The sequence below is a fragment of the Lissotriton vulgaris genome, chromosome 1_2, assembly GCF_964263255.1.
Source record: "Lissotriton vulgaris chromosome 1_2, aLisVul1.2, whole genome shotgun sequence".
Classification (NCBI taxonomy): Eukaryota; Metazoa; Chordata; class Amphibia; order Caudata; family Salamandridae; genus Lissotriton; species Lissotriton vulgaris.
Genome location: NC_141686.1, coordinates 286,866,485 through 286,883,449, shown reverse-complemented (window position 1 = coordinate 286,883,449; position 16,965 = coordinate 286,866,485). Strand labels below are relative to the sequence as shown.

General features: G+C 44.5%; 1 protein-coding gene across 1 annotated transcript in view; it reads left to right on the top strand.

The window, feature by feature from the left end:
* Positions 1-16,765, top strand: part of CARNS1 (carnosine synthase 1) — a 570,577-nt gene extending 553,812 nt beyond the window's left edge. Inside the window, exon 10 of the mRNA XM_086953255.1 lies at positions 13,905-16,765. Coding sequence (XP_086809381.1) covers positions 13,905-15,140 — 1,236 coding nt within the window. The 3' untranslated portion in view covers positions 15,141-16,765. The remainder of the gene's footprint in view (positions 1-13,904) is intronic.
* The last annotated feature ends 200 nt before the right edge of the window (positions 16,766-16,965 follow it).

Here is a 16,965-nt window from a genome sequence, read left to right as displayed (position 1 = left end):
ACTGAACAATGGAATCTAATTTGCGGTGTAAGTTTTAATAGTTACATGAATGGAATGGGTTTACCTATATAGTTGGATGAAGGAATTTTTCCATGTATGGGAGTATGGTTATCTACATATAGGCGAGGGTTTTGCAGATGGAAAACACACATATGAGACAGGAGGAAAAACCTCTATGACAATGACGTTTATTTATTCCACTATTATCGTGATACAAACAGCTAAAAGCAGCAATACAATACAAACCTTTAATTCACATTATCCTCAAAGCACTTTCACTTCTACTACCCTGCAACAATGGATACTATTTAGCAATCAAAATCTCAAAACCAAAAATAAGAGCAATTCTGTATAAACATTGCAAGAACAAATCAATGGCAAACCTTGAAGTGTACAAATAAGCCTTGAGCACACTATCAAGAACCTTTGACGATGCCAAGTATTCATACTTTGCCCCTGATTTCCTTGCTTCAGACTCACCTGCAAAAATGTGCACAAACTATCAGGACCTTCTCCACATTACATTATCAATGCCCTATACTTATCAGCTTATTACTTTGCCTACTACTAGTAGGGACACCATGGAAACACTACTTTCTGCACCACTGCCATTCTACACTACAATTGCATTCATCTACATGTTCACATTTTGTTGCAATATCCCCTACCAAACTCGTTCCAGTAAGCAAAACCACTAAATGAACCTGTGCACTAGAGAATTTGTTCAGCCATTAAGTCAAGTTAGTCAAGTTAAAATTTGTATAGCGCACTACTCACCCAGAGGGTCTCAAGGCGCTTGAGGGAGGGGGGGGGGGGGACGTTATTTATCAAATATCCAAGTTTTGAGTTGTTTTCTGAAGGAGAGGTAGTTCTGTGTAAGGCGGAGGTGGGTGGGGAGAGAATTACAGGTCTTGGCCGCTAAGTAGGAGAAAGATCTTCCTCCCATGGTGGATCTTTGGATGCCTGGAATCGCGGCGAGGGCTTGATTGGACGATCGTAGTTGGCGGGTGGGGGTGTAGAAGGTCAGGCGCATGTTGAGGTATTTGGGTCCTAGGTCTTAGAGGGCTTTGTGTGCGTGGGTGAGGGGACGGAACGTTATTCTCTCATTGATGGGGAGCCAGTGGAGGTCTCTCAGGTGACCGGATATGTGATTGTGGCGAGTATGTCTAGGATGAGTCGGGCGGAGGCGTTCTGAATGCGTTGAAGTTTTTTCTGTAATTTGGCTGTCTGCTTGTGACAAGTGAATGGGTGACCGTCTTTCTTGTTTCCGTAGGGATCCAGCGGAAGATCTTTTTGAGCATACGTAGGATATTAAAGCATGATGATGAGACGGCGTTGACTTGTCTGGTCATCGAGAGGGAGGAGTCTAGGATGAATCCTAGGTTGCGAGCATGGTCCGTTGGTTTGAGTGCGGTGGCCACCATGAGTCGTCCCAGGAAGAGGGGGATGATCCTAGGATGAGGACTTCCGTCTTGTCTGAATTTAGTTTTAAACGGCTGTTCTTCATCCACTCGGCTACGTCTTTCATCCCTTCGTGTAGGTTGGTTTTGGCGGTGTTTGGGTCTTTGGTGAGGGAGAGGATCAGCTGTGTGTCGTCAGCGTAGGAGATGATGTTGAGGTTGTGTTGGCGTGCGATGGCTACGAGGGGGCTCATGTAGACGTTGAAGAGGGTGGGGCTGAGCGAGGATCCTTGAGGTACGCCGCAGATGACTTCAGTGGCCTCTGATCTAAAGGGGGGAAGGCGGACTCTCTGGGTTCTTCCGGTGAGGAACGAGATGATCCAGTCCAATGCTTTTCCTTGTATCCCGACGTTGCTAAGGCGTTTTATGAGGGTGCTGTGACAGACCTTGTTGAACGCTGCGGAGAGGTCCAGTAGGATGAGGGCAACTGTTTCTCCGTTGTCAAGAAGTGTTCGAATGTCGTCTGTGGCTGCGATGAGGGCGGTCTCGGTGCTGTGTTTGGCTCGGAAGCCGGACTGTGATGGGTTGAGGGAGCCGTTGGGCTCGAGGAAGGCGGCGAGCTGATTGTTGATGGTCTTCTCTATTACCTTGGCAGGGAAAGGGAGGAGCGAGATGGGGCGGTAATCCTTAAGTTCAGTCGGGTCTGCTGTGGGTTTCTTTAGTAGAGCACTGAGTTCGGCATGTTTCCAGCTTTCTGGGAAGATGGCTGTGTTGAGGGAGCAGTTGATGATATCCCGGAGATGAGATGCGATGATGGAGTCGGCTTTGTTGAAGATGTGGTGAGGGCATGGGTCGGTTGGTGATCCGAAGTGAATGGAGTTAATCAAGGGGATGGTGTCTTCGGTGCTGATTGGGTCCCAGGCGTCAAGGGTGGTGGTGGTGGGCTTCAGTTCGGTGGTGGTGAGGGGGGTGGACTGGTCGCCAAAGCTGTTATGTATGTCAGCGATTTTGCTGTGGAAGAACGAGGCTAGAGAGTCGCAGAGGTCTTTAGAGGGGGTGATGTCATTGGTGCCGGCGCTGGGGTTGGTAAACTCTTTGACGATGTTGAAGAGTTCCTTGCTGTTGTGGACGTTGTTGTCGAGTCGATCCTTGAATGCAGATTTCTTGGTGGATCGTATTAGCTGATGCTGTTTGCGGGTGGCGTTCTTGAGGGCGGTCATGTTGTTTGTGGTTGGATTTTTTCGCCAGGCTTTCTCGAGGGTGCGGCAGGTCTTTTTGGATTTCTTAAGTTCGTCATTGAACCAGGGGGCTTTTTTGATACCTGGCTTGTTGTGATTGGTTTTCAAGGGTGCTAATTCGTTAGCGTAATGTGTGATCCATTGTGTGAGGTTGATGGCTGCTTCATTTGGGTCCAGTGATTTGGCAGGAGGGTTTTGAAAAAGCGATGTGTTGAGCTGGTCGGTGGTAACAGAAACAACACTCATGCATATCAAACGTCATCACTAGTGCCCATCACATCTGACTCTTTCAGAGCTTGTGCTTTTAGACCTATCTGACTCCCTTAACATAGTTAATCATTCTCCAGTATTAGGGGTGTCTTTCATAGATTCACATGCCTGAATCATTCCCCGTCGTCGGAGTGGGAGTCCCACGGTACATAAAAAAGCAATAATATGCCATAAATATATAGTAAATACCAATAAAAACAAACCAGGAAGTAAAGTAGCCAAAGCTACAGTAAAACTTCCACACCTATGACTATCCTAGTCCAAACTACAGCCAATCAGGCGCCAGCACCCACCAGACGGTTCTCCCCAGAGGCTCAGGCTCTCAGATTTTCTACCGCACGTCTTGTGAAGGGAGTCTCCCTGAGCTCTGCTCAGTTTTCTTCTCTTTCTTCCTTTTGGATCTATTCTTCAAGGATGTCTTCAAAGAAATCTCTGTTTAGAGCCTGTGATTCTTGTGGTAAGCTCCGGCTTTTTAAAGAGGACCCCCACAAAAAATGTATTTATTGCCTGTATCCAGATCACCAAGTCAAGGACTGTAAGATCTGCAGAACCTTTCCTCAGAAGACTCCCAGAGACAGAGAGGGTTGGTTGCTTTTGTGGCTACAAAAGCTTAAGGATGCTGATAATCCTATGTCTGAGGTTGGCAGTATTGCCTCTGGTTCCACTTCAGCGTCTAGAAAGAGGCCTGCGTCTGAGGTATTGCCATCTCCTGGAGCTAAGGTTGCTAAAAAACATCAACCTTCTAAGGGGTCTGACAAGCCTTCCACTTCTAAAGCTACACCCACAGGCAAGGACATTGAGGGTTCTTCTGCACCTCAAAAACGGTCCACCAAAAGATTGCCTCAGACAGCTGACAAAGTTTCACCTCAGGCTTCATCTTCATCGTCGACGACGCCATCTTCTGCCTCATCGTCTACGAAGACCTCCGTCGATGCTACATTTACGTCGACAGTGACATTCTCATCTCCCAAGCCCCAGATGATCATGTCGACGGCGGCTTCTTCACCAACTATGGTATATGTATCTGTTAGACCTCTCTCTTCGACGGCGGCCATCGTCGACGCCTCGTCGTCGACTCCTCTGAAGGCTCTACCGTCGACGAAGAAGATACCGTTGACAGGCTCGTCGGCGAGCTCCACTCCGTCGATGAAGTTACCACCGTCGACGAAGATTGTACCGTCGACGACGATCCTACCATCGACGAAGCCCAATCCGTCGACGACTGCCATCCCATCGACAAAGTCTGTCCCGTCAACGAAGTCTACACCGTCGACAAAACCTGTACCGTCGACGAAGCTCATTCCGTCGACAAAGCCCATTTCATCGACGAAGTCCATTCCGTCGACGAGGCCTGTGCCGTCGACGAAGCCTGTGCCGTCGACGAAGCCTAATTTGTCGACGAAGTCTATGCCGTCGACGACGGAACCATTGACGTTTGCTTCATCAGCAGCGGTGGACCCACCGTCGACTCCGCAATTGTCATCTTGCACTGCGTTGCAGGTCTGCTCACCGTCTACGGTGTTCTTAACACCAAAGCAGTCTTTAGTTCAAAGGCGTGAACCAGCTTTCCAGCTCTCACCCCTTCATATTTCACCTCAGAAGATGCCGTCGCAGGTTCCTGACCAGCTTTTAGACTCTGACAGTGAGGATGAGGTGGTTCAAAGGACATTCGGAGCAGACACTAGTCCTACTGAGTTAAATATAAAGTTTCAAGAAGACGAACAGGAGGATACACAATCACCTGTACGAATAACATCCCCTGTAGACCGTGTCCCTGTCTCACAGGTGCCAATTGCTTTACTTACCAACCTACAGTATATGTTGGATGATTATTATAGAAGGTTTCCGCCATCTGAATGTACGGGGTCGGTGCCTGTTACTCCGACTACTGAAGCGCCTTTGCCAGGTTTTCCACCGGCAAATCCTTCTTCACCTCCACCGCTCAATCAGCCTGTGGATCCATAGTCTTCGGGTGAAGATGATCAAAGAGAGGAAGGAGAAGTAGAGGATCAGTCGGAGTGGGATGAATACCAGGTGCAAACTCCTTCTCCTTCACCTCAGACTGTCTCAATCTCACTGCCGGTGGACGTGGGTAGCTTCCACCTTTTGATGGAGCGTGCAACTAAACGCTTTCATATTGATATGGAACACATGGAACAAGACTGTTTTCTATATGACTTTAAAGATCAGCCCAGGAAACAGATCAAGTCTATACCCATCATTGACTTTATTTGGCAGGAGGGAATAAAGGTCATGGCAACCCCGGCATCCATTCCTCCAGTCTTGCCACGAATGGAAAAAAGTACAGGGCGCCGGACAAATCACCTGCGTGCCTCACTGGACAGCCGATATGGGAAGGGAAAATTGGCAAAAGGAGGAACAAATCTAGACAAATTTTCGCAATAGATGACAATAAATTCTTCTATTGGTCTTTTGGCTAAGGTCCACTGTGAAATTATTCAGATATTTTCCAATATCATCACACCCACAGGAGGATAAGATTACACATTTCTATTTATTGTAATCTATTCAAAGTATACTTATCTCATTTCTTTTATATATATGTCACAAAACACAAGCGCTAAATCCTCTCAAAACAAATATATGAACTATACACAACATATTAACATACCTATGTACATACCTATATACAACAAATATACACAATGAAAGCAACATATACACTTTATACAGCAAAAAAAGTAACAAAAAAAAGGGGGAGAGGATATAATTTATATATATATCTTTGTTTAGTACTTCCTATCTTTCACCCTATGGAACAGTACTACGAAAGTGTCCTCCTATAAAATCTAGGTGGTACACTAGGAGGTAGTCAGACACAACGGTTCCAACCCAAAAACCTCGTGGAACCTCAATCTTCACATGTGTCCAGTGATGTATCTTTCACAAATTTATTGAAAGCAAAAGGACTCCTCCAATTGAAAAGTGTTGACGCGGTCGCGTTTCGGCCTTCCAACAAATCAGGCCTCCTCAGGACAGGGCGGCAAAAGAAGAGGGGAACTAAACTTCAACTCCACGGTGGCAGAGTCACCCGCTATGTCAACAAACGCCAACTGTTTCTTGTGTATATCCGCTCTTTTACTCACGGGGCAAATCTCAGGATCTTGAATAATCCTATGTTCTCGAAAATTCGAGTGTCGGCAGTCCAAAATTCTGCAACAACAAGTCGCCATCAAGGTCAGATCAGCCGAAGCTTGATTCTGTAATTGTCCAAGCAGCTCAAAAGAGGGCTAGAAACCCTTCCTTTCCTGTTACAGCCCCGCCAGACAGAGATGGCAAACGCCTAGATTCTATTGGGAAGCGCGTCTCCACCATGGCGGCTACGACTGTTCAAGCGGCTAATTCATTGGCCATCTTAGGAAGATATGACCGACAGATGTGGTCGGACATCGCACCGTTCATTAACCACCTTCCTGAGCCTTCCAAGGCTGAGATGCTGAAGATCCTACAAGAAGGCCAAAGAATCTCAGAAGAGATTATTGATTCAGCAGTTGATGTGTCCTCAACTGGCTTTTGACAACTAGCGGGCGCTGCGGTTCTGCGTAGGCAGGGGTGGCTACGTTCCACTTCCTTCAGGCAAGAGGTCCAGAATAAGGTATTGGACATGCCATATGATGGTGAATATCTGTTTGGCCCCCAAGTGGAGGAAGCCTTACAGACGATAAAGAAGGATACGGAAACAGTGAAATCTTTGGGCACCCTTCAATTCCGCAAGCTGCCCTTTTGAGGAGCGATAGGACGAGGATCGTCCTCCAACAGAGGTGGATACAACCAACAATCCTCCTACAGACAAGGCAATCAGCGCTATCAGACCCAGCGCTACCAATCTTACGGCCAGAGAAAATCTACTTATACCCAGAACAGGGGGAAGACAAATACCGGGGAAAGGATAAGTGCCAATGAGACATTTCACCTGCCACCACCACTGCCCCACTCTCGATGAAAAATTGGAGGACGAATATCAAAATGTTACTCAAATTGGCTGTCGATAACATCAGACAAATGGGTCCTGGATATTGTGGCCAGGGGCCATGCCCTAGAATTCGAGCAATTTCTTCCAAATGTCCCACCGAAAGGACCACTTCCAGCTTACCTGAAGGAGCTGTTTGCCCAAATCAAATTGATGATATAAAAAGGAGCGATCGAGAGCGTACCTCAGAAAATGAGGGGAATGGGGTTTTACTCCAGATTTTTCCTAATAAAGAAGAAAAATGGAGAGTGGTGCCCGATCCTAGATCTTCGCGCTCTAAACAAGTATTTAAAGAAGTTAACATTCAGGATGTTATCGCTTCAGGAAATATTACATCTTTTGTTAGCGGGAGATTACATGGTCACCTTATATCTCCAAGATGCATATTTCCATATCCCCATTCTTCCTCGCCACAGGAAATTCCTGCGCTTCAGGGTGGCTGTCAGGGATTACCAATTCAAAGTCCTTTCTTTCGGACTACGGTCAGCGCCAAGAGAATTTATAAAGGTTTTGGCTCCATTGGTGGCGGACCTCCGGCTGGAGGGGATTCAAATTTTCCCATACTTAGACAACTGCCTTATAAAGGCCAGTTCTCGCGTGGTTGCACATTATCATCTACAACAGTGTCTACACCTGTTTCAGTCTCTGGGTCTGTCCTTCAATCTCAGAAAATCCCAATTGAAACCTTCTCAAAGACAGGCTTTCTTAGGAGCAACATTGGACAAAAGCTCCAAGCTTTTGTCTCGGAGGAGAGAGAAATGAAGATAAAACACATGGCGCAGAATCTGCTATCAAGAAGATCAGTTTCAGTTTGACTGTACAAGTCTTTTCTGGGGATGATATCATCTTGCATCCCATTAATACCAAACTGCCGCCTCAGGATGAGACCGCTTCAGGAAGAACTGAGCTTGCAGTGGCTACAGGTCTCCGGCACTTTCGAAGATCTCATCCGGATCACACCGATCATGCGGAATTCTCTCCTCTGGTGGACACAAAAGCGACATCTCCAGCAGGGGTGCGCATTCCTTCAAGATGCTCCAAGCCTTACCATGACTACGGATGAGTCTCTCGAGGGCTGAGGAGCGCATCTTCAGGGCCTCACAATCAGCGGCAAGTGGACTGCTCAACAAAAGCAGTGGCACATCAACCGTCTGGAACTGAGAGCCATTTTTCTTGCACCTAAGGCGTTTTGTGCAATCATTCAGGAGGATGCCAATGTGTTAATGAGAACAGACAACACAACAAGCATGCACTACGTCAACAAGCAGGGAGGAACACGATCACTTCCCCTGTCCCAAGAAGCCCAAGACCTATGGGCATGGGCTTTAAAGCACAATATAAATCTTCAAGCAGTGCATGTTCCGGGAACAGAGAACATCCTGGCAGACGCACTCAGCAGGACGACGGTCTCCACTCACAAGTGGGAACTGCACCAGCAGACAGTGGAGCGCATCTTTCACCTATGGGGTCGACCAGACCTAGACCTATTTGCGACAAAGACCAACAGCAAATGCCAATTCTTCGCAAGCTGGCATCCCCACAAGGACTCTCAGAGGAATGCGTTTTCGATAGATTGGTCTCTGACATATGCGTACGCTTTTCCACCGATTCCACTAGTCCCCAAGGTCCTGCGGAAAATGAAGAAGGAACCGTGCCGACTGATTCTAATTGCTCCCAGATGGCCGCGCCAGTATTGGTTTACAGAGCTCCTTCTTCTGTCAGAGTGCGAACCGATTCAGTTGAATCCAATCCCGAACGTACTCAGCATTCAGTTCGGACAGGTTTACCATCCGGATCCAACATCATTGAGATTAGCGGCCTGGCGCCTGAGTACCGTGAGTTCGCCCACCTAAACATCCCGGAAGACTGCAAAGAAGTTCTGGCCAAGGCAAGGGCACCCGCTACCATAAAGACATACAGTCTTAAATGGGAGCGTTTTTGCATATGGTGTCACTCAACCGGGGTTCACCCTTTTTCAGCAAAGCCGGAGGAGATTCTGCCTTTTTTTCTTTCATAGATTCACATGCAACCCGCCCACCTCCCCTCAGAGGCTTTTAGGCTATATTGGTTTACCATCAATCCTTGCAAGAAAGTCTGAGAGCCTGAGCCTCTGAGGAGAACCTTCTGGTGGGTGCTGGCACCTGATTGGCTGTAGTTTGGACTATACAAAACGACTAGGATAGTCATAGGTGTGGAAGTTTTTTCTACTGTAACTTTGGCTACTTTACCTCCTGGTTTGTTTTTATTGGTATTTACTATATATTTATGGCATATTATTGCTTTTTTATGTACCGTGGGACTCCCACTCCGACGACGGGGAATGATTCAGGCATGTGAATCTATGAAAGACACCAATACTGGAGAACCACAGATTACAGGTAAGTAACTATTGTTCTTCTACTCTCCTCTCCTCTCCTCTTTAGATTCACTAGGTATCATTGGTTTATTACACAACTGGTTCACCTCTTACCTCGCTTGTTTCTCTTACTCTTTTTTTTAATTTATTTTTTATTTATTTTATTATTCACAGCAAAAATTTACAGATAAAAATAGAGCAATCACAGTTCAAATACTTGTCCCAAAACATTGCAAAAGAGCATTTTTCAATCCTCATAGTAATCACGGAACGCACTCCAAATTTTGATACGCAGTTTTCTTTTCCTTGGTCACTTAATAGAAAAAAGGCCCCACTCCAGATTGTACAGGTTTAACATTTTAACACGCCATTGGTGAAGTACGGGCGGTTTTTCCTGAAGCCACTCAGTGGCTATACATAGGCGGGCTACGGTCATTGCATAAAATATGAAGTGACGATATTTATATAATGGCTCGACGTTCCTATCCTTTGGAATTTTTCCCAACAACAGCATAGCAGGGGTAATGTGTATCGACATTCTTATTACAAAAGATAAAAAAAATTCAAGATCTATTATAAAACCTGAAGTTTAGCACAGCTAACAAAGATATGTACTGCCCCTGCATCATCATCGCCGCATCTAAAACACTTGCCATTATTGCCTCCTCCCCATTTTGCCATTCGAATCGGGGTATAATACAAATCATACATAGTCTTAAAAAACTGGGCCTTTAAATTCGCCGACATTAGTGCCTCCTTGGAGAGGAGTAGAAGATCTTCCACATCTATCTTTGAATCATCTAGTAAGCCCAGCCATTTTAACCTCACTTTTTCTAAATCGTCACTCCTGTCAGCAAGTAACAGTTGATATACTATGCCTATGTTAACTGACCTCCTGACTGCTTCTACAATTTTATTCTGCTGTAATGTAAGTTTCCGTCGATGTAAAAAATCCCGAATTTGCAGAAATTTGAAAAAAAAAATTCTGGGGAAAGAAAACTGATTTTTTAGCTCCTCAAAAGATTTGAAAGTCCCTTCATCCTTAAACATATCTCCCAGACATCTAACCCCTTTCTGCTGCCAGATTATAGCCATATCATCGTAGAATATGTCTGGAAGAAGCCTGTGTGCATTAAAAGGCGTGTAATAAGATAATTTCGCTATCGCCATTCTATTAAAGAGCCATTTCCAAACCTTAAATGCGCCCATCACTACCTTAAAACATGTCCGTTTGTAGTAGGACCCGTCAATCTCCTTAAAAAATGATTGCTTCACAAATGGCCCAAGTTGCATTTCAAAAATAGAAGGGATATTAGCCACATTGGCTTCTATCTCTCCAGTAATAAGCGTCCTCATCTTTAATAGAAAACAAGTTACATAATATTTAAAAAAATCTGGGACTCCCATTCCACCCCTTATATACGGTAAAGTCATAAACTTCATTGCCCACCTCGGTTTCCCTGGGCTCCAAATAAATTTACCACACCTCGCCTGAAGGGCCTGTATCTTGTCCTTAGTAATTTCTAGGGGCATTGACCTAAATAAATATAGCACTTTTGGTAACACGTTCATTTTTATCACATAAGTGCGGCCAATAATAGTTAAATACAGGCGATCCCACCTATCCAGCGAGTGCCTAATTTTGTTCATCAGTGTATTCCAATTAACCTCAACTAATTCAGTCAATTTGCCCTAAGTTGAATACCTAAGTATGTTGCCTCCTTCACAAATCTCCCATCCGTCCATCCTACAGTTTCAGAGCAAAGAATCTGCATTTTTGACTTATTCAGTTTGTATCCTGACAGTCGTCCAAACTCCTTGGCCAGCCGCTCAATTTCTTTAATTGCGATACCGGGATTTACCGTTGTCACCGCAATATCGTCGGCATAAGCAAACACGGAAAAATTATGCTGATCTACTTGATAAGGTGGGATCAAAATACTCCTATTTAACTGTTCAATAAAAGGATTAATGTAAAGGGCAAATAAAAGAGGGGAGCATGGACAGCCTTGACGTGTTCCACGTGTAATATTAACAAAATCCGAGAGTAAGCCCATAGCAGATATTTTGGCCATCGGGGTAATATATAAAGATTGTATGGCGACCATAAATTTTGGTCCAAAACCCATTTTGTGCATCAACTTCCACAAATATCCCCATTGAACGCGGTCAAGTGCTTTTTTAGCATCAAGTAAAATGAGCGCTAGATCATTTTTTTTAACAGCAGCGATGTCAAATAACGTGATAACTTTATTGACATGTTCTACCGTCCCTCTTTTTGGTATGAAACCATGTTGATGCGGTGTCACTAGAGAAACCATACAGTTAGATAATCGATCAGCTAGTATTTTCGAGTACATTTTATTGTCAGCGTTTAATAACGATATGGGTCGGTATGACCCTACTGAATCTGGCGGCTTTTCTTTCTTACAAAAAACAGCTATAGTGGCGTCAGCCCATGATCTAGGAGGGGAGCCTCGCTGAGCAACCTGCATCACTACTAAGAGCTCCTTCTTAATGATGTTGTAAAACTGTCTATAGACCTCGGTAGGTACTCGATCGGGGCCAGCAGCGTTGCCGATAGCGAGACTTTTTACAGCTTTTTCCATCTCCTTCTCCGTAATTGGGGCTTCCAACTCCCGCGCCACATTTGGGTCCAATTTTTTTAAACCCAATTCAAACATTTCTAACCAGTCTAGACCAACCTCATCGATCCCTCTATGTTGAGCATATGTTTCACTTACTCTGTCTCCTGGGATTCAAAGATATCAACATCTATCCCGCTTCCAGTAGGTAGTCCCTGAAGCTCATGGTCCTTGCCTTCCTATAATCACAATTTTTACCACCCCTATGGGTAACATCTTTGCATCATGTGGCTTCATGCAACACCTCTTGATCCCTTATAACTCCAATACCGTTTTTCTTTAGACCCCTCATCCAGTCATGCATTTTGGACTGCCTTTTTGAAATCCTGCACTAGATGACACTATAATCACTCGTATTGAACTCCTCTTCAACTGATTTTCTATACTTTTCTCGTTTACTGTACCCATCTCATTAAGTAGGTTTTCTTAGTTCTAATCTAATCTTTGCCACCCAACCTCTTTACTTTTTACCCGTAGCTCATCACCTCTAGGAATAGGCTACTAGTACTCAAAGCTGTAAAAGGTCTGGCTCCTGACTACCTATCAGACAGTGACATTTAAGCGCTAACTCACACCCTAAGATGCACCACTTATAGCTTTCTAGCCATCCACAAGCCACCTTGTGCTACTTCTAAGTTCCGGTCCTTCATTTTCTACGGTCCCTAGACTGCAGCTCCCTACATTTGCACTACCGTTTCTCTTCCAGCTTTCAAAATAACATTGCAACTGAAAGGATTAGAATGATAACAGACCAGTTATTTATATTACATGCCTTTATTTTCCTTAGATAGTTAATGGAAATCCTTTGATCTCTAAATGTCTTCTTGGGGAAGGACAAATTCAAAATGCTCACCCCAGCCCACATCCTGTCTGCCCTGGACAAGAGCGACTGGATGGGTGTTGACTGGGGTGTGAGCCGTGGTCAAGCCACAGCCACAATACCTGGGAGGGCGAACCACAGAAAGTCACTAAATTAACCTGTGCTTATCCTTAGGTAGCTTGGCACAAAAAACTGGTAGATTTAACTGTAAAGAATTTATGCAGCACACAAACAGTAATAAAGTGAAAACACAACACAAGGAAAATCTCACACCAATTTAGAAAAATAGAGTACATCTTAATAAATTAATTACTACCAAAGTGAGAAAAAATCAAGTCACTACAACTGTAGTTAGGAATGTTTTACGTTTTTTAGTAGAAAAGAGCGCCTGAAAGATCAAAGCACCAAACACGGACATCTGGTTGTGCGAGATGGGGTCAAAAAAAAAATATGGCCGACCACCTTTCATGCAATGCAGTGCTTCAGTCTCATCTGCTGTGCTGCGTTATGTCAAATGTTAATCAATATGCCCCCTAGTCTGTTAAGGCTTTCTAGGTTTGCCTGCATCTTTGTTAAAAAGATGTATGCGAAGCTCTCTTGTGTCTGCGATTATATGTACATTGCCAGTGATGGAGCTTTCCAAACATTGCAACAAATGTAAAAATATAGGCTCTCCGGATGGAAGCCATGTCCACCTATAGCCTCCCATCCCTGAATTATACCATCAACCAACCAGAAATGATGTGCTCCGCCAGCTATCCATTCCAACCGGTTGCAAATTACCCATCCATCTCAAAGACGTTGCAGCAATCAATAAGAAAAGATTGTGTAACCAGTATTTTTAACCCCAATGGGATTGTTGCACACAAAAAAAAAAAATCATCATGCTGCTACTAAATTTAGATACAATGAGGTGTGGATGTAGAAATTATTTTGTGAACAATTATTTATGCATATCAATTTTACTGTGGGTGGATAGGTTGCCACACAGATGCTTTTATGAGTAGAGTGGTGGGACGGATTGTTTGGTATATGGATAGATGAATGAATTTGTGGAACAGATGGTACAAAAGAGATTAACAACATGCTAATATTGGCCGATGGGTGGTGAATTGGGTGGATGGATGACTAGGTAAATGGGATAGTGTGCAGAGTGTAACACAGAATTTTTTTGTTGTCCTCAGGTTCACTTGATTGAGTCAGACCCAAACCACTTTGCCTCGAGCATTGTACACAACTTTATTCACTATGATGTCACTGACCACAAGCGGGATGAGGAGCATGCCCAGTGGATATCAGAGATGGTGCGTGACCATGAAATACAGCTCGATGGCTGCCTCTCCTACTGGGATGACTGTATGGTCCTCACTGCTTTGGTATGTGAACAGCTAGGCCTTCGATGTAGCCCAGTATCCGCCATGCGCATTTCAAAGCAAAAGAGCCGCACCCACCTCCACTTGCTCCGCCACAAAAAGGGCAGTACTTGTGTAACAGCTGCAGGTCCCTATGCTGTTCCCTGCTGCCATTTGGAGAGTCATGCTGATGTAGAGAAGGCCTCTCGTTACCTCAACTTCCCTGGAGTGATGAAACTAGAGTTTGGGGCTGGAGCTGTTGGTGTAAAACTTGTGGAGAATCTTGAGCAGTGCCACCAGCATTACGAGAAGATCTCAAGTGACCTGAAAGAAGACACCGACTACCCAGGCATTGGGCTGGGCTGGGGCAATGCCATGTTGCTGATGGAATATGTCTCTGGTACAGAACATGATGTTGACATTATCATCTTTGATGGCCGGTTGATGGGAGCATTTGTCTCTGATAACGGCCCCACCAGGGTGCCCTACTTCACAGAGACAGCAGCCTGCATGCCCACATATCTTCCACCGGATAAGGAAGCTCAGCTGGTGCTGGCTGCCTACCAGTGTTGCCTCGGCTGTGGGCTGACAGATGGCGTCTTTAATGTAGAGCTGAAGATGACTCAGACTGGACCTAAACTGATTGAAATCAACCCACGGATGGGCGGATTCTACCTACGTGACTGGATACAGGAGATCTACGGAGAAGATATCATGTTAGCCAGTGTAATGGTGGCTTGTAGTGTGCCACCACTGATGCCAGTGCATCGTGCTCGGCCACAGACCTACTTGGTAGGTGTCATGTGTGTGGTCTCACTACATCTATGGGCACTGAAGACCACAGCCAACATGGAGACCCTGCAAACCCTGCATAAGCGTGGTGTGATCCGGCTAAACATGTTAGATGATGACATGATCTCCAGTGAATATGAGGAGCCATTCTGCAATGTGGCTTGTGTTAGTGAAACGCGAGAGAAGGCACGTCAGCAGCTGATCAGCACTTGCCAGGTCCTGGGCATTGACACCATGGACTATCCAGTGTCCTACTTTACCTCTGACTTCAAGTAGCGACTAAGGACCCCGTGGAATGAGGGCTGGAGAATCGAAGATGGCCAACATAAAGGACCCATCTGTGGTGTCCATAGACAGACAGGAAACATGAACTCTATGAGAACTATTCTTGTCAAAGTGACCTAGGATGGGTCACCTCAGATCATGCCAGCATCACCTCTGTTTCTTGGTGTATGGGAACCTCTTCAGTAAGAGCGAGGTTGTTTACACAACACAATCAAATATCAGTATCTCTTCACAAACTTTTGGTTGATTCCTCCTTGCCTACATTAACTCTTTCTCTTTTTTAAGATTATTTACCTACAACCTTTACAGGAATAAGATATGTACTTTAGATCCAACTCATATCATATGAACGATTGTGTCTACAAATGCCTCTGCTTGCTCTTCCTGGCAGTGTTATCCTCACCAGTTTAGGACACATCTAGATCTGTTTCACCTTAAATCATCATCTCTCATGGTTTGAAAGTGTTTTGGGAATCATCAAGACATATTTAACTGAAGGTGAACTCAAAATTATTTGACCTGCAGAAATATAATTTGGGCTTGCCTCACACCTTGCTACCATCCTCACTCAAGAAGAGTTATAAACTGAGCTTACCTCTCAAACGTGCTGACAACTTCACTTCAAGAGAAATCTAAATTAGACTCACCTCTCAATTGGGCCTAATCCCAACCGTGTTGACATCATTTCTTTTGGAGAAATCTGGACTGGTATCACCCTTTACCTCTGAAAAAGGAAGCTAAAATGAGATCCCTTTATACCATGTTATCATTGCCATTCCAAGGTGGTCAAGTATAATTTCACAATGCATATCACCTCTTCAGATAACATGAACATCATGCTCAGACCTTGCTAATATCACTTCTTCAAAAATACATGTCAGACTTTAAAGTAGAGCTCTTGGCTAGGTTCAAGCTTACACCACTTTGGCAGAAAGTGCTAGACCTGCAGATACAGCTCTCTTCAGCTAATGCAATTGCTAACCTTGCATCATTAAAGCACATCAAGATATTTATAACGTTACTACTTCTGGAATCCTTAATACTACGGTTTGCACAGTGTCTGGCAATATGACCTTCTTACAAAATGTGGAGACATGGTTCCTTATTCACATTAGGTCTTCTACAGTCATGAAGACTGGTGTTAGCACAGAGCATAATAGCATGTTTTTTTATTTTAAATATCAACATTTGGCTCATCAAAAACCTAGTCATAATTTACTCTTGAGAGATATAAAGACTTGGTTCATCTGTGACTAACTTTTGTCAAGAGGTGGGGTTTGAATCACTTCAGACCATGTTAGCAATACCTCTCTTCTATGTGTTTGTGAAGTCAAGAACCTAATCAGAAGTAAACACACAAGATGCACGTCCCCATTGCTAGCATTTTATATTCCGAAAATGTCAAGACTTAAGAAGATTGAGGTACCGATCAGATTGGGCACACCCAGGAGGTATCTAGCTCATTCTAGACATTAAAACATGCTAACATGGCTTCTGTTTTTTGATTTGTGAACTGTCAAACATCACTCTAAGCATTCCCTGGCCCTCAGACTATCGGGGTTTTCACTGTGTCCCACTTGTGTGTCAAATTACAAAAATAAAAATGAAGTAAATTAGTCTAATTTTTTCCTTCCAGTGGTCAGAATAAACCTTTTGTATATTTAGCAAACTTGTTTGCTCAGTGACCAGAGCATATCATGACTGAATTCGACTCTCACCACATTCATACCTCTCTACCTGGCTATGTTAACTTTCCAGAACATACATAGAGGTCGTTTTCAGCATCTGGCCATGTCAATGACCAGAAATGGCACGA